The sequence below is a fragment of the Atta cephalotes genome, assembly GCF_000143395.1.
Source record: "Atta cephalotes unplaced genomic scaffold scaffold00029, whole genome shotgun sequence".
Lineage (NCBI taxonomy): Eukaryota > Metazoa > Arthropoda > Insecta > Hymenoptera > Formicidae > Atta > Atta cephalotes.
In genome coordinates, this window is record NW_012130093.1 from 1,897,987 (window position 1) to 1,917,139 (window position 19,153).

At 31.9% G+C, this 19,153-nt stretch overlaps 1 protein-coding gene across 1 annotated transcript in view; it reads right to left on the reverse strand.

Moving 5' to 3' along the window:
• Nucleotides 1-19,153, reverse strand: part of LOC105620815 (RING finger protein nhl-1-like) — a 175,153-nt gene that overhangs the window by 139,831 nt on the left and 16,169 nt on the right. The window contains exon 2 of the mRNA XM_012202297.1: nucleotides 4,689-4,840. Coding sequence (XP_012057687.1) covers nucleotides 4,689-4,840 — 152 coding nt within the window. The remainder of the gene's footprint in view (nucleotides 1-4,688; nucleotides 4,841-19,153) is intronic.

Genomic DNA, 19,153 nt, shown 5'->3' on the forward strand with positions numbered 1-19,153 from the left:
AAAGACAAACGGACCGCAATACAACGAGAAGACACGATAAAGTGATTTTACAGCATGACAATGCTCGACCCCATGTTGCGAAAGTGGTCAAGACATAATACTTGGAAACGTTGAAATGGGAAGTCCTACCCCACCTGCCGTATTCTTCAGACGTTGCTCCCTCTGACTATCACTTGTTTCGATCAATGGCACACGGCTGACCAGCACTTCCGGTCTTATGAAGAAGTAAAAAATTGGATCGATTCGTGAATAGTCTCAAAAGATGACCAGTTTTTTCGACGCGGGATTCGTACGCTACCCGAAAGATGGGAGAAAGTAGTGGACAATACTTTGAATCATAAATGTATAACCAGTTTTTTACAATAAAGCCTCGAATTTCGGAAAAAAAAACGGCGGAAACAAAGTTGTACAACTACAGTAAAATGTTCATGATGCTAGAAGTCATTATGTTTAAAACATTTTTTCATCATCATTATTGTAATGAGTAAACGATACAAAATATAAATGTATTGTGTATAAACATTTACAAATTGTTTCATTACTAATTAGTATAATATATACGTTTTGAAATTATTACATAAACGACAAGTAAATAAGATATTAAAGCGTAAAACTGAAAATAACTTTAAAAGAATAATCTTAAGATATTATAAGGAAGTAATGTATAGAGATGAATAAAAAAGTTTTACTCATTTCAAGGAGAAATAATAAAATATTATAATTCTTAACATTATTTATAATTTGTAATGTTACAAATATCAATTTCATTATTCATTGATTTATATATTTTATTGTTCCGATGACAATTACTTTCGCATATGAACATGGATAGCTTATATACGGAAGCGTTAACAATTAATTCTTGAAAATGATATATCGTATTATAACTTTATTACACATGATTAAATTTGTAAGAAAATAATCTTTAAATAAACCTCTTTAAAAGAAAAAAATAAAAAAATTTTTTTCTTTATAAATTTAAAGTTTTTTACTTTTGAAATCATATAACTTTTATTTAAAACATTTTTTTGTATCTTTTATACTCCCGACGATATTTGAAAGAAAAATATCCTTTCTTTTCAAAGAGGTGTTTCACCCCTTAAACATGAGTTAGCGCACGGATAAAAAAATACGTGTCTCTTAGATTTTCGTGTTTTACAACATATCATGGAGAATCAAAATCGGTTCCTGACAGTTGTGATACTTCCCTTGTAAGAATTATAGCGTTAATAAAAATATTTCATTCTTAATTTAAAAATCTTTAACTCATTGTTTTTTTTAATGCTTTAGTTATATAAGGTGTCAATTTTGGTATTTAATAATAACTCATACATCAGAAATGTCCAAATTATATCACAGGGACAGCCGTAAGGAAACATGTTTCAACATCTATAGGATATCGGTATGATATATACAGAATATTTCTGCTGTAAATGAAACATTATTTTAAACTTGTTAAAGCTTTATCTACAATAATTGTATGTTTTTATTTAATTTTTTAACTAGATTAGCATTTTTAATTTTGTGTTTTTATTATTTATTTTTATTTCAATTAAAAAACATTTTTTTGTAATAGATTAGATTTATATTATTATTTATATTTTAATTTTATTAAATTTTTTAAATAAATTTGTTTTTTATTTCATTTTTTATATCAACACACTGAAAAATATTTGATTATAAAGAGCAAGAAAATCTTTTTTTTCATTGCTCTCTATCGGTTATCCCGATCCGCAGTGATACCAGTGATCAACGCTAATACGCCACATATGGTTTGTGAACATGCGAGTTGCTGCAATTTGATAAGTCTATGTTCCCTTTTTTTTAATTTCAATGTCTGATACTATAGTTCCTTTTTTTTGTAACCTATGGTCATAAGGGTTTCTTGTTTTATTTCGGTCAGTTAATTGAACTTGGAAAATATTTTTGATTTGGTATTGCTTGCATTATAATTGCTGCACACTTGCATGAATGGAATTGGAATGAATCATTATATTTGATTAACTTGCCGTTGAGAATGAAATAAAAGTATATCGAAATATTATTATATATGATTGAAATATTATATGATTTATTAAATTATAATTATTACATTTGTGCAATTACTGCGCTGACTTCCCATTATATTTTTTCTGATTTTGTATTACAAATATAAAAAACAAATATTTTGCCAAGTCCTATATACGCAAACCATTGTGTTACGCATTTCGTGTGTAATAAGCAATTGATCGCGCTTGTCAGCGCTTGTATTGGATAATGAATGGCGCCGCCTACCTTATGCAGTCTATAATTAATATTCTTTCTTATAATTAAAAAACTAAAGATAAAATTTAGATAAAGGAAAATCATTTTAAAATTGAGTCAGGAATACGATACTTTAAGGACAAACGTTTGTCCCGGAACCTATTTAGCTTTGACTAATTTAATACAATGATAATAAAAATAAATATTTTATTAAGACCGTAATAAAGACTAAATAAGAATATTCAAGCCTATAACAGTCAAAGCTAGATCTTTAATGCTTAAATAAATAAAGTTGATGTTTTTAACATTATTTATTTGGCTCATTTAATTAATATTGATTTTATTTATAAATTTATTTATTTATCGAGTTTGTAATTGACATTACTTCTCATCATTAAATTGAACTCAATTTAAGAATACGGTAATTAATATAGAAATTTCACGAAATTTTGTAATACTCGTTCGGCACCGTTGAGCGATACATCCGTTAAAGCGTTCGCTTGGCCAACCGCTTGCTCCTGAAGGCGCGAATTTTATGCCCTGTGGTTGGTTATAAGACTTCAATAGTTTTCAAATGTACTTTTTCATGAGAAATATGTGCGCTAAATCCGGTACAGTCCTATATAGTATATATCTTTTGCAAACGGCGCCACTAATAAATTATAGTTAAAATTGTTTGATGTAAAACGACATATGTAAGATTGGACATCCGGCAACCTTGAAATATTAGCGATTTTGTATCAGCATCATATACTTTTTTTTGTACGAAAATGTCGAGTTTTGAGCCGAATAAGCATCATTTGCGGGAACTTTTGATTTACTTCTTTAATTTGAAGAAATCTGCAGCTGAGGCTCATAGATTGCTTGTAGAAGCATATGGTGATGCTTAAGTGAGAGAAGTTGTCGTGAGTGATTTCAAAAGTTTAAGAACGGTGAATTTGACGTCGAAGAACGTAACGAAAGTGTACGAAGATGCGGAATTGGAAGCATTATTGGATGAAGATTCGTGCCAAACGCAAAAAGAATTTGCACTTACATTAGGAGTGACTCAACAATTTCATATTGTTTGAAATCATTGGGAATGATTCAAAAGCAAGGGAATTGGGTTCCATATGAACTGAAGCCGAGAAACATTGAACGTCGATTTTTCACATGTGAAATGCTGCTTGCTAGGCAAACGAAAGGGTTTTTTGCATCGTATAGTCACTGTGATGAAAAATGGATCCACTACTACTGGATAATCCAAAGAAGAGGAAATCATGGGGACCACCTAGCCATGCTTCAACATCGACAACCAAACCGAATATTCATGAAAAAAAACTCATATTGTGTATTTGATGGGATCAGCTTGGTGTCATGTATTGTGAGTTGCTCAAACCGAACGAGATCATTACTGGGGCTTTCTACCGAACACAATTGATGAGATTGAGTCGAGCACTCAAGGAAAAACGCATCCCTACTCCAGGCATGATAAAATTATTCTCCTGCATGATAATGCTCGATCACATGTTGCGACGCCGGTCAAAACCTACTTAGAAACACTCAAATGGGAAGTTCTACCCCAGCCGCCATTCTCCAGACGTTGCTCCTTCCGACTACCACTTGTTCCGATCGATGACCTGTCTGAGCAGCACTTCACATCATATATCAAAAAATTGTATCGATGATTGGATAGCCTCAAAAGATGAAGCATTCTTCTGACATGGTATCCACATGCTATCAGAAAGGGAATTAAAGATGGGAAAAAGTAGTGGCTAGCAATGGCCATTACTTTGAATAAAACATTATGTACCGTTCTTTCACAATAAATGCTTAATTTTTGATAAAAAACGGCGGAAACTTATTTGTACTCCCAACATATATAATTCACATAAATTAATTAAACATTAAAGATCTAACTTCAACCGTTATAGGCTTGAATATTCTTACTTAGTATTTATTACATTATGGTCTTAATAAAATTAATTATTATTGTTTGCACGCTGCCTGAAAGAAGTGTTATTATTCCTGCATATATCAATTATTGGAAGAATATTACTAAGGCCTCAGTCTAATGGCTTAGAACGCTTGTACAGAATATAAGAGATCCGAGTTCAAGTCCCGACTGAGGTAACATTTTTCGCAATAAATTTAAAGTTTTTCAATACATTGACATCCTTTTATGATACCGAATTGAAAAAGATTTCAATTGTCAATTTAATTTAATCTGTGATATTATTTCAGTAATTAATTGCGTTTGTAAGTCCAGAAAACCAATTTGGCGCGCAGTTTGAATAGCTACAAATATGGTATATATGCACATATAGTATGTATTGTATATAATTCATATTGAATTATTTAAGCATTAAAGGTCCAGCTTCGACCGTTATAAATTCGAATATTCTTACTTAGTATTTAATGCAATGATTATATACAAAATGATTATTAAGAAAAAATTTACTCACTTGTATAAAGGATCAATTTCTTTTATACATAACTTTTCATGTTTATTAACATTTCCTAGCTCCAACTCAACATCATTCAATTCCAATTCCCAAATGGCAACTGCTGCCATTACTTCTGCTGCCTGTTGTTGTAGGTTTAAAAATGTTTTCACCTGTAAATATAATTTAACTATTATCAGAATAGATGGATACAATTGTTATAAAAAATTGGCTTCTCTTTTGAGTAAGACAATTCGATATGGTTAAAATACTATAAATGCTCAGTGTTATTTTTAATTATTTTTACTTTAATATCATATATATTATTGATGAGATCCTAAGCCTATATTTATGTGTCAATTCTAATTTTGAGATCATCTTAAGTAAAGATGCGGTCACAGAACTAGAGTGAGAAATCTCAGAACGGAACAAAAATATAAAAGAATTTGATTGGTTAACTAGATTCTGAGATATTGTTCTTATGGAAGAATTCCATTATTGCACAATATCATAGCACATATTCATTCACATCGGTTGGTGCTTAGTAACATTTCACTATCTTATCAAAATATGTTATTATAAATTGGCCAATTAGCAATGTTAAAACCGCCTCCTTAATTAATCCATATCATTTAGCCCAGTATCCACCAACCGTGCAAGACATTTGCAACTTATATAAGTTCGGTGAACCCATCAAACACGATTAAAAGATAATAAGATTGGAAATAAGACCGTTTATGTTATACAATTACTTTAAATACGAAGCGCCACTACGGTATAAATGTTAAGATGTTGAATTATTATATATATTTGTTTAAATGAATAAAATGATTAAAAGATGTTTGCAAACGTTTTGCAAGTATTTGCTAATGAGCTAGCCAAAGCGAGAATAAAATGTTCACAAACATTCGTAAACATTTCTTAAAAATATAACCACTCTATTTGCAAATGAATTGCACAATTCGTGGGTCCTGTTTAGTCTGTGGTAATCCGTATATATTGAAATGAAATTCCTATAACTTTATAAAAAGCAAGGATGCATCGAATCATAAAATTACTGGACATCGGATATCCGGACAAAATATAATATTGAATATCCTGGTATATCTGATCGGATATCCGAGAAAGCAATTTCTTCGAGACGGATATTCAACATTTTTCATATATCCGATTGAATTCCGAGAAAACATCTTCTTAAAAAAAGCCTATAGAAAAAAACATTTTAATTTTGTAACAATGTATGAGATATTGTAATGTTACATCCAACCCTTTTCTTGTGTGGAAATCTGGAGTCCGTCGAGATATAAAGATAGTTGTTACAAACAAATCGAACAGGTTAAAAAGCTATAAAGTTTTTTTTCTCACAAACGACTAAAAGCGAAGACTTCAGTATTTCCTCATACATAAAATTAATTAAAAATCGATGCACACGAATAGAGAGACTAAATGAGATATCGAAGATACCCTTCTTGAACGCCGTGATTAGATTAGATAGTGAAAAATAATAAATAACTGTAATAAATAAATAACTGTAAATAACTGTAAAAATGTCATTTAGGAGCGTAAAATCGATGCAGATACTTTCTAACGGTCAAGTCGCGGATTCTCACAAGTCCGTCATAAAATCTAAGACATGACGTTCAGGGGGTGGTATTTGGTGGTTCCCTGCCAACGTTATATGTACGCTTCCTCGACGTACTGCACATGTGCTTTCTTATAAATTTTAAGGTCATAAAAATAAAAATAAACTTGGATTTTACTATTTATTAATTTGTCATAAAAACAAAGATGATACTTTCAAACGCTACAAATTCCGGTCAATATCTTTTTTCATCCTCAAGCGTATTCCGAACCTTGACCAATTAGAAAGCAAGAAATAGATCCCACCACCTAATTAACGAACTTATCCACCAATCGATGCGCTGTTAATCAGGGCAAATTACTACAAAAATTTCGGTTCCGCGGAACTCAGCGCCTATTTTCCGATTCTTTTTCTGGGAGACTGACGATTTGAAGTTTTTATTTTTCTTTTAACCAATCAACACTTAAACTCCATATTTAATATCAATGTGGGAGAAATTCTATTAAACTCGCGTACTTGGCCACCGACATTTAAAGATTTAGAGTCAGTGTTGGAGGGAATCATCAAGCTCGGACACCTCGCAGCCTCAACTAAATATCAACAGAATCCGCCGACAAGAGCCCTCTCATTTTACAAGGTCTTCTAGACTACCGCAATAGTATTAGGTGTATAACTTTGCTTCCGCCGTTTTCCTATAGATGGCTTTAGCAGTAAGTGGTCGAAATAAATAGATCATAGACGTCATACAATAAACTTGGGCATCTGTCAACATAACCCTATAGAAACATTAGTCGATTTGTGTCTGCATCATAAAGTTATTCTCGATTGAAAATGTCAGTTTACGAACCAAATTCTCGTCATTTGCGGGAGGTTTTAATTTTTTGCTTCAATATGAAGAAATCTGCGGCTGAGACTCATCGAATGCTCTCAAATACTTATGGTGAGGCCGCTATTAGTGAAAGAACGTGTCGTGAGTGGTTCACAACGCTTCAAAAACGGTGATTTTGACATCGAAGACCGGCATAGCGGTGGAAGAGAGAAGGTTTTCGAAGATGCAGAATTGGAGGCATTATTTGAGCAAGACTCGTGTTAAAATCAAGAAGAATTGGCACGATTATTGGGAGTAACTCAACAAGCCATTTCAAAACGCCTCAAAGCCATGGGAATGATTCAGAAGCAAGGAAATTGGATGCCGTACGAATTAAAGCCGAGAGATGTTGAACGGCGTTTGTTTGCTTGTAAACAGCTGCTTGAAAGGTAAAGACGGAAGGGATTTCTGCATCGCATTGTGACTGGGGACGAAAAATGGGTTCATTACGATAATCCCAAGCGCAGAAAATCATGGGGAGTTCCCGACCATGCTTCCACGTCGATGGCCAAACCGAATATTCACGGCTCCAAGGTCATGCTCTGTATTTGGTGGGACCAGCTTGTCGTAGTGTATTATGAACTGTTAAAACCGACTGAAACAATCACAGGCGATCGGTATCGAACGCAATTGATGCGTTTGAGCCGAGCATTGAAAGATAAACGGCCGCAATACAACGAGAGACACGATAAAGTGATTTTATAGCATGACAATGCTCGACCCCATGTTGCGAAAGTGGTCAAGACATACTTGGAAACGTTGAAATGGGAAGTCCTACCCCACCCGCCGTATTCTCCAGACGTTGCTCCCTCTGACTATCACTTTGTTTCGATCAATGGCACACGGCCTGGCTGACCAACACTTCCGGTCTTATGAAGAACTAAAAAATTGGATCGATTCGTGGATAGCCTCAAAAGATGACCAGTTTTTTCGACGCGGGATTTGTACGCTACCCGAAAGATGGGAGAAAGTAGTGGCCAGCGATGGACAATACTTTGAATCATAAATGTATAACCAGTTTTTTACAATAAAGCCTCGAATTTCGGAAAAAAAGCGGCGGAAGCAAAGTTGTACACCTAATAAGTACATTCAGCATTTGCTATTCTCTGGTCTCTCTCATCTTTCTTACATTGTTTTATTTCTTGTTTTATTGTATTTTTTATTTTATTTTTTTATTTTTTTTTTCTATTTTCCTTTTCGAATTCCCCCGTAATAGAAAATAAAAAAATATTGCAGTGTGTTCTCGCAATCATTTCACTCTCTGTCGCCGTTGTCTCACGGGAATTGTTTGTTCCCGTCGACTGGCTCGTATCCGCCCGCTTATAACGTTAACGCCTGAGGAGAACCAAGCCGAATCATCTCGTCTCAGCTTACGCCAGAAACAGAAATATCATATTTTCTTTCTCCGCACATTCCTAAGAACTCTATAACTACTCTCCTTTCATGATCTCTTCCCTATTTCTTCTCCCATATCTTCGCCTTTAGAGAATTATCCACCAATTCCTCCTACTGACACTGGTCTTACCATCAATGATTATATTCTACCCGATTCTCTTCTTTTTTCATAATATTGATGAATTGATTTATTATGACCTTTTCATCTGTTTCCGTCACTAACAGAGTCGTCCGAATCGAATCGAAGAAGCCGATTATCTATTTTCTGTCCCTGTATCATTCCAGTTTCTCGATTATACTATTCCCCTATAAACCTCCTTTGTTTTAATTCCATCTATCCTTTCTCTTCTATACCACACAACACATTCACATACGCACATAATAACATATCTAAGCAAAGAACTAGAAAGGATACGGACAGTAGGAGTCAAGTGCAATGTAGAAGACGTCGCGCAAATAATATAGCTATGAAATTTGAAACTTTTTTATTCACTAAAATGCACTTTCGGTTCACTTTTAAACCCTCCTCAGAGACAATACAAACTAACATAAATAAATTATAAATAAAAATTATGCTGTCATGATGAGCCAACCTCGAGAATTTAAATGCCAGAATTAAAAAGAGTGAAAGAAAAAGAAAAAAGGAAAATAGAAAATTTGTGAGATCCATCATTAAAGTATTATTTTATGGGAGAATCCACATTCCCAACAATCCTTGTTATCTCGATACTGTAGTGTTTCATAATAAATTCCAGACAAGAGGAACACGTGTGTCCTTCGGGCACACTTCCCATGCTAGAGAATTCCGGACAAACGCGTGTGGACACATGCCGCCATTATCGCAACGAGAGTGGTTCATGCCAAATCACTAACAAATTATTATCAATTAATTATTTAGTGACTGAAAATTAAATCCAAGAAAGAAATTGCATACAGTAATTAATAATCAGAAGTTTTCGTTTTATTAATTGTATCAATATATTCATGGATTTATACATGCATTTGATTTTCACAAATTAATTGGCTCACTATTAATCATTGCCGATTAATTGGTAAATATATAGTTTAGGGAAGCCCCCTCCGGTCTCCCAATGGCCTTATATTGTCAAGATCATGACTTTGAGTGACCTTGAGAAAATTTTAATTGTCGAATGTCATTCGTTAAAAAGTTTTAAACAAAAAAAGTTTAAGAAATAACGTCACATTTCTGCTATATAAAATTAAAATGTTTCTCATATCCCACCTCTGCTTGAAGGCGCATAATTTTCTTTTATATTTTCTTATTTATAATTTTTTGAAGTGGAAGTCTTGAGAAGAAAGTTATGCGCTCCCCCAAGCAGGGTGCAGGAAGTAGGGTAGAAGTCGCTTCCAAGTGAAAGTCGTGCGCCCTTATGCTGGGGGGAAGTGAGATGGAAATCGCTTCAGATAAAAATCATGTGCCCCCAAGCAGGGGAGGAGGTGGGGTGGGAATCGCTTTGTGTAAATTGTAAAATATACTTTAAAGCAGAAAATGTCTGTTTTATATGATAGAAAAGGAGTATATATTCATTATTTCTTAAACTTCTTTTATTTATATCTTTTTAACGAGTGATGTCCAATGGTTAAAACTTTTTCAAGGTCACTCAGGGTCATGATCTTGGCAACATATGTCAAGATCAAATTTATTGGAGAGGGCTAAACTACATTTACCAATTCGGTTTAATCATTCGATTTAATCATTCGGCAAGAGAATTATTACAAAGAAGGAAACATTGCTGATATATAAGAAATATTGCTCGATAATCAAAATTCCATCACAAATCAATATGGCCTGATTTATACAAGCACTTGAACGACAAAATGAGGAATTTACTAACTTTACTACTAACTTTATTAATCACTAGAGTGCGGATGTTCGTGCACGATTCCGGAGCGTGTGCGAAGAACCGCTGTATGCGAGTGAATCGAATGCTTGCTGAAATTAGATAGTAACATTTCTCGAGGAGACTCGAAGTCCGTTTATCTCGATTGACTCATGGCTTAGTCAATATAAACAAAGCGCGGAGATTTTTTTTGTATTTTGCATATTGATTCGAAATCATGTGAGAATGTTTTTCTTTCTCAAAATGCCGAAATCTTTAAAGGAAATATTGGCCTCAATTAAAATTGACAAAGATATTTATGATGTTTTTACAAAGGATCAACTTTATTGTAAGTGTTGTTATATGTACTTATATAACATATCTTCATATTCTATAAATCGACACGAGCAAAATAGCAAACATAAACAATATTTGTATAGATCGAAATTATTAACAAATTCTGTCTGCACGACTATTGACACTGCAAAGGTAGTAACGACAAGAAAGTCAACATTTTCACAAGAATTATGCGAAACTTTTTAGTTGCCGATATTCCATTAAAAAAATTAGACAATCCTAAATTACGCAACTTTCTTGAAAAATGGACGCAACAACATGTTCCGGAAGCATCTACAATACGAAAAAATTATTATTTACAATCATGTCAACAATCTATAATAAAATCTATAATAAAATAATATGCCAAATTCGTAATTCTGTTGCGGAAAGTGATATTTGGATATCAGATGAAACTACAGATGTCGAAGGCAGAGTTATCGCAAATTGTGTTGTCGGTACATTACATTCTGATAGTAAAATATTCTGATCCCGATAAAATTTATCTTCTTCATTCAGCAGTGCTGGAAAAAACAAATAATAAAATAATTGTAAAATTTATTTACGAATCTTTGGAATTATGGCCTGCTGAAATAAAAATTGAAAATGCTGCATGAAAAAGTATTATTATTTGTATCAGATAGTGTTCTTTATATATAAAAAGCAGCAAAAAAATTATGTACTATATTTCCTAAAATGATACATTGTGTCACTTGTTTGGTACACGGATTGTACCACGTAGCCGAAAAAATTAGATATACAAAAAAGCAAATTGAATAATTTCGGAAACAAAAAAAGTATTTCGTAAAGTTCCATATAGAATCGAGTTATTTAGAAAAATGTTACCAACTGTTCCTTTATCACCTTCGCCAATTATAACTCGTTGAGGAACTTGGATTGAAGCAGCGTGCTACTATAAAAATTTATCGGCAAAATTAAAAATATAATTTTAACTTTGCCGAATAATTCGTAGCTATTAAAAAAGCCAAGAAATTATTTCAATCATCGAAAGTCCAGGAATAATTTATAACAATTTTAAATGTATAATAATTTCTCTTAAAAAACTCGAGATTCAGAATCTTCCAATAATGATGTAATAAAAGAAATACAAAATGTCAAAAATATAATTGTGAATCAGATGATATTAAATTATGTATTAAAAAAAACTAATTTCTGTCTTGGAAAAAAATACAGGATATCAACAATTTGCATCAAATGAAAAATGTATACTTCCTCTTTTCAATTACGCATCACTTACTTCATACGATATAAAACATAGCTTTTCAAAATACAAATTCATTTTATCAGATAATAGAAGAAATTTTAAATTTGATAATCTAAGAGAAGTTTTAATAATTAATTATTTTTATAATTAAAATAAGTTAAAGAATGAATTAAGTCTCTGAAGAAGAAAATGAAATATGTAAAATTATGATTATTAATAAAAACGTATTTGGTTAAATTTGTTTTTTTTTCATTTTGCGCATTGATTTCCGCGCCTACATTGATTTCCTATTTACCTCCGAAATGTTACTGTCTCATTTCAGCAAGCATTCGACTCGCACATAGCGGTTCTCCGCGCGCGCTCCGAGATCGTGCACGAACATCTGCATTCTATTAGTCACAATAAAATACTACCGATTAATTATTCGACTAATTGAAATTGAGCGCGTTACACATACTCAGAGACTCGATATAAACAAGTCAATGGGCTAGATTAATACTGTAAGGCAATAAGTCTAGCCCGTGATTTCCTTTAAGAATTATGGCGTTTAAAAAGAGGATCAGGTTAACCCGAAAGAGAGACTCTGAAGAACTCCTTGGGGGAAAAGGGCGTACAACTCTGTCTACGTTGCAAACGAAGATCTTATAATACACGAGATTCACTATCAAAGCTTTTTATTATCTTATCCTCTCGTGCTTTTTTCGTAACGAATTACTCGGTTTCGCGAAAGAATCGCTACAACCACTTTCTTCGGTGTCACTGACATAAGTCAGTCAATCCAGTAAGGATATTGGTCACAGTTAATCATATGCGACGATGCGGATTTTTCGCAAGTTACAAAACGCGAAAATAAAATCTCTATTTCACTGCAGGTGCTATCTTATAATACAATAATATGAATGTATTCGTGTCCGCGATCACAACGCAACGCTGTAAGCATCATTTATCTTTCTTATTAATAACCAACGCACTCAGAATCTAACCATTGACTTGTTTACATCGCGTTTCCGTCACAGTATACAGTAGTGTAACTCTATTCATTATGTGAAGCCAAAATCATAGCGCGCATGCGCAAGTTGAGATATTACATACAGTAACGCCATCTGAACTTTTCTCTCACTTATTCTTTGTGTTTTCGAGCTTTTTTTAACCGTTGAAGTGTTGTGTAGTAATTGGCGGTAATGACAGTATTAAGTTCGTATGCTTTTATGTCTTGCAAATTGTTTTAGATATTGATAGTGAAATAAAAAAAAGTAAAATGAAGTGGGTTATTATATATGTGAAGTGAAGTGAAATAAAATGAAGTCAAATGAAAAGAATAAAGAAAGAATTATCCTTAAAGAGAATTGTAGATATATCAATTTTCTTGCAGAAAACACTTTGATCTTAGTTCTGTTTCAGATATAAAAAAATAGATCAGAAAAAAAAATAGATTGCATATCAAGAAAATAAGTGGAAAAAAAATTAAATATTTGTTCAATAAATGGATGTTCTGGAAATCTTGAATTAGAAAAAAATATTTAAATTTCCTAAAGAATATGATGCTTAATTTTTTTACATTAATAAATTATTTTAACAAATGATTGCAATGGATACGAAGAAGTAGGAGACTGGATTTAGAAGAAAAAGATCTTGAATATTCTTCTAGAAATTGTCAATTATGCTCTTTACATTTTTGAAGAGAAGTAGTTTAAAATTAGTGGTTTAAAAGAAGATTTCTTCTTCATCCAGATGCCATCCATCCACAAAATTTGGAAAAGATTTGACATTATCATAAGGTAATTTTATAATTATAATTTTTATGACTATCAATTTCAGTTTACTTTAGATTACTTATTTATTTTCAGATTACTTATAGATATTTATCTGTTTTGCTGTTTATATTGTAACATGTATATAATTATAATTAAATTTTTATGTTATGCATTGCAAACCAAATATGATATCTATACATTAGCATGTTTAAAATCGTATATTATCGATTTTGTATGTAAACTGTGTATAGATTTTATATTTTATAATATTTATAATATTGTAAATAATTTCTTAATGTTTATATATATTGTTTATATATATGTTTATATATATTTTCTTTTTTTCTTTCTAGACCTCTAGATAGATTGAGTATAGTCACAGTGTGAGCTAGTAAAAGAAACTTAAAAAATAAAAAATTCATCATAGATTATAAACTTTTTATCATATTAAAATAAAGTTCATCATTTTCTGTAATTATAAATTTGTATTCTCCCTTTATGTGCACATATACATATATATGTGACACATACACACACACATATGCATATAAATGTATATACATATGTAAATTACATATATATATTGTTTAATTTTATACTTTTTTATAATTAGATTTCTTTAATGTTTCAATCAATTAACCAGCGATTTCATTTACAATGAAATTTTAAGGCGTAAGAATCGTCCGGATAACAATCCACTATGATTGTTAATTTCTTACGGCTTAATTTTTAATGTCTTCAAATCTCATTGTTACATCGCTTTAGAATATTATTTGAACTACAGACAGGATCTACAGTTTCGGACAGGATAGAAGCGTAAGGATTGCCAGACATACCTTCCATAACAGTAACATAAGACATAACGCAAGTATCAGTCAATCAGAATTAAGAATTCAAAAAAATTCTCGACTATGATTGGCTTATTCTTAAGGTACATCTTATGATTACTGTTACGGAAGATATGTGCGACAGCCTAAGAGAGTAAGTGAGAGAGAAGTCTAGATGGCATTACCGTATGTCTCAACTAGCACATGCGTGCTACGATTTTGGCTTCCATCAACATTAAAAGTGTCGACAGAGAGTTGCGCTACTGTATACTGTATCGAGTTGCATATGTACAACGCGCTCAAGTAATTTCAACGAATATATAAATTAATCGATAGTATTTTATTGTAATTAATAAGGTTAATAATAAAGTTAACAAAATTCCTAATTTATCGTTCAAGTATAAATCAGTGGCCGTATTGATTTGCGATGGAATTTAAATTTGTGATTACCGCGTGCAATGTTTCTTTCTTCGTGGTAATTCTCAGTTGTCGAATGATTAATTGGCAATTATTAATAGTAGTGCCAATAATTAATAATAGAGCCAATAGATACGTTTGTAGAAATCAATCACGTGCGTAAATAAATCCGTGAATATATTGATACGCAATATAATTAATAAGAAGATGACTTCTGATTATTAATTGCTATATGCAATTTCTTTCTTGGATTTAATTCTTATTTGCTAAATACGGATTCCATATTAAAGCTCAACTTTAGAACTCACTTTACATGCGATATGTTGCGCTCCTTATTTTCTTTCCCATTGTGATTTTTATTTACCAGTTAATGCATTTCCGCCGTGGTTCCTTTATCGGCAGAGATGCGCAATGCTCACGGGTAAGTGATTTTCGTAATAACATTTTGTTAGATGACATTGATTAAAAAACTTCATAACTTGAAGACACAACAATGGATATCGTTACATATGTTTTATTGCCGTCATATTTTATTATAATGCTCAAAATGGAATGATTAATTGCTATTATGCTGCTGTCATCGTACCGACAGTATAGCTATTGCTGATCATTTGTTTTTGAAATTTCATCAACTGATTACATATATAAGGTAGCTTAAGAATACAAAATATAATGAAGAGCATATATCCACAACATAAGATATCTTTAGCGAAAGTTGTACAGTTAAAAATTTTAATAATAAAGTAGACGTTTCGATCAAGTCTCGATGATCATCAGTACAGAGAGAATATAAGTGAAGAATATAAGTGATGTTACAGAAATTAAAAAAGATATTAACAAAATTGTTTGATGTTGATATTCGCTGTTCCAGAAATGACGGTGACATAAAATTACATTCGCTTATGAAAGGAATTTTTTTACGATATAGATTCTTTGTTACTTGGATTTTTTTATAAGCCTTTACCTATGGTAAATACGGAATTTCCAGATTCTGTATTTTGTAACATCAATTCTCGCAAGTATAATTCGGAGTTTTTAATGTAAATTTGCATAAAGATTTTAAAAAATTATTTGGTGATAAGAATTATTTAAGACACTATGTTAAAAATAATTTTTACCAAAAATAACAATAAACTTATTCATAAAAATCGATTGAAATTTGTCTTATGGATAAGTTTACTGCTATTTCTATTTCCATCAGATTATGTAGATTTAAAGCAGTATCCTGATTGGCTCATTGGCTTAAGATCACTGTTATAGAAATTTTGTCTGCGGTAGCTCTGAAGCTTATGGCACATACAGAAACGTAAGGCAATAAGCAGTAAGCAAATTGATTAATTATAGTAGAGATCGTAAGGTCAGTAACAAATCTAATGTTACGATTTCCTTACTGCTTACATCTATTGTCTTACGTTTTTGTATGTGCCATAGGCTTTATGGGAGCTCGCGTAGCTCGCGGCAGTTGCGATTGAAATGTTCTAAGGAGCCCCGTTTGCTTTGTTCAAATCTATCCCTATCATATTGAAAATATGTCTTAGTTTGTTTATCAAAATATCGATAAAAATCAAATATTTCATTTTTATTACGTAGATATGGACGTAAGAAAAAACATGAAACACAATAAAATCAATTATATAAATATATTATTTAATTTAAAAATAATTACATGTGCAAGAGGAAACGTTTAAAACACAAAAACAAAATTCTTCTAGATTAGATTAACAATCGCGACAGCTTTACGTGATAATTATCCGTGATTATATTGCCATTTTTAAAATTACAATTTGTAATCGCAGAAAAGGACAGTTTTTTAATTTGTAAAGTTCGAAGATGTGCCTGAACAAAGCTGTCCCCTTCCCCTACGCATAAAATTAGAATATTAGTCATAAGTTCTTACAAGTTTTACGACAACACATTACGAGTTTTACGATTCTACTTAGAATTGACATTAGTTTATATTAACTCAAGAAATCCTGCATTTCGAAAGAAAAATTTGGTGTGTATTGTTATTGTATTAGTATTGTAGAGATTAAGTTATGGAAAACCTATCTGTAGAGAACATGTAGTTTGAGAGTATTAATTTTAGTAATTGTTTCGCACTTACTGGTCAATGTAACACACGTGCATATGCACGCATACACCTTTTCATAACCTAATTTATAAATATACATAAATTAATCATCATTTATTCTGTCATTTTTAAATGATGTAACAATATATTGTAACAATTATAACGTAGATAGTTTTAGATAGTTTTAATAATAACAATAGAAGTATTGATTTAAATGAATTGTTCGGAAGTATTGATTTAAACGAGAATTGTTCCAGATGATCCAAGTCAAGCTCAAAAAGAACAGGATAGTAGATAATACAGAGAATAAAGATAACACAGCAGCAATTAATGATATGTTGAAAATTAATTTCATGCACTGATTTGACATTTCTTCAGTAAAATAAAAAATTATTGTTTCAAAGTAGTGTGTAATACTCGTAAAAAGTATACTAACTGATACCACAACAATTTCAGTATCATTTGAAAAAACATATCGTTGCATGTCAAAAATATTTAAAATTAAAGAAGCTTAAAGAATATGTACGGGCTCTGTCAAAACCGAAAAAAATATCAAATAAGCAAATATCTTTGAAAAATAGTTTTAATTTCACAATATCACATAAATCTTCAAGCAAAAAAAGCACAAGAAATAATTAGAGCGATAGCAACATTTATCTGTAAGAATTTACATACATATAATGTTGTCGAGGAACGAGATTTCAAGAATTTGATTTCTCTTTAGAACCAAAATATATTGTTCCTTCTCGCACTACATTTTCGAGTGATATCAAAATTACATGAAGAATGCTTATCATAATATCTTTGTAAAAACTTTTTTGATGCAATATGCATGATAACTGATTTATGGACGTTAAGATATGGCGATTCATACATAGCTTTCACATTACAATTTATTGATGAAGATTTTATTATTGTTTTTATTATTGTCATGCACCACATGACAATAGATTGTCAGTCTTTTTCTGGAAAATACAATGCTGCAGCTATTCATAAAAAATTAGAAAATGTCCTTTTTGGATATGTGTGATGAAAAGAAATAGATAATTTCTGACAATGGAGCTAATAAGATGAAAGCATTTAGTAATAAATCTGTGTGCAATTTAGAGGTATTGAGATGACTTATGTTAAAATATCTTAGAAACATACTCTTTGTTATAATTATTATGTAAGAAAAGAAAAGGATTTAGCGAGGATCGTGCGAAGTATAAGAAGAAGAAGGGAGCTGATTAAGATTCTTTGATTAATATAGTAGATAATAAAATAAATTATATATTTCTTTACATTTGCAATTTTTGGGAATTTGTTTCTATTATTGCTTGTTTATATATTTTTTTGTTGTTCCTTTTAAAAGGAGTTCCAGAATGGATGGTCGAGTGCCAAGTAGAAGCACGATTTGATTGAACTCTTTTGTCGGTCCTCAGTGGGCTTATCACTAAAGGAAATGGTATATTTATTATATATACATATTATCAGTTGTGCAGTAAGGGATTACTGCGGATTTCCCGTGTAAACAGCCAGCAATATTTACATAGTTTTGTTCGCATTAAATTTTCTTATTTGCGCATTCGTTTTGATTTATCGCGCTTTGCGCTAGGCATTATCTAAGAAGCATACGATCATCGCGGCGTTGGAGAGAAGAGATGATGATTATTAACATAATTTAATGCGGTTCATTAAGAATAAGTCCCTCTGTATTAATAAATAGTGTCGGTTCATTTAATTCATGAATTTCATTATTCTACGATATCCAATTTAAATATCGTAGAAAACATTGATTCTTCGAGCCGAATTGACACCAAATAAGAGAGGAGATTAGTCGTCGATCACAACAAATGGTCGGTCGAACGCTCATATCTCAGACAAAAGCGAGCTTTGGCAAGTACAAGCACTATTTTGTGTTGGAAGTAGGATGATTTGCTGGTCCTTGGGAAAACGATAGCGCACCTTTCTCGTTTTCCTCATGCAGCGAGATTGGCCTCACCTCCTTGAAAAGCAGCAACAAATTCTTCTCGCTTGCGAGGGTCTCTTTGTCGACCATTCAAGAGACGCACTTCTCTTTCTCTCTCTCTCTCTCTCTCTNCTCTCTCTCTACTCTCTCTCTCGCACGTCTGTACTGACTCTAGCTATACGCTACGTGACNGTNACGTNTCGTCGACGTACTCGGTAC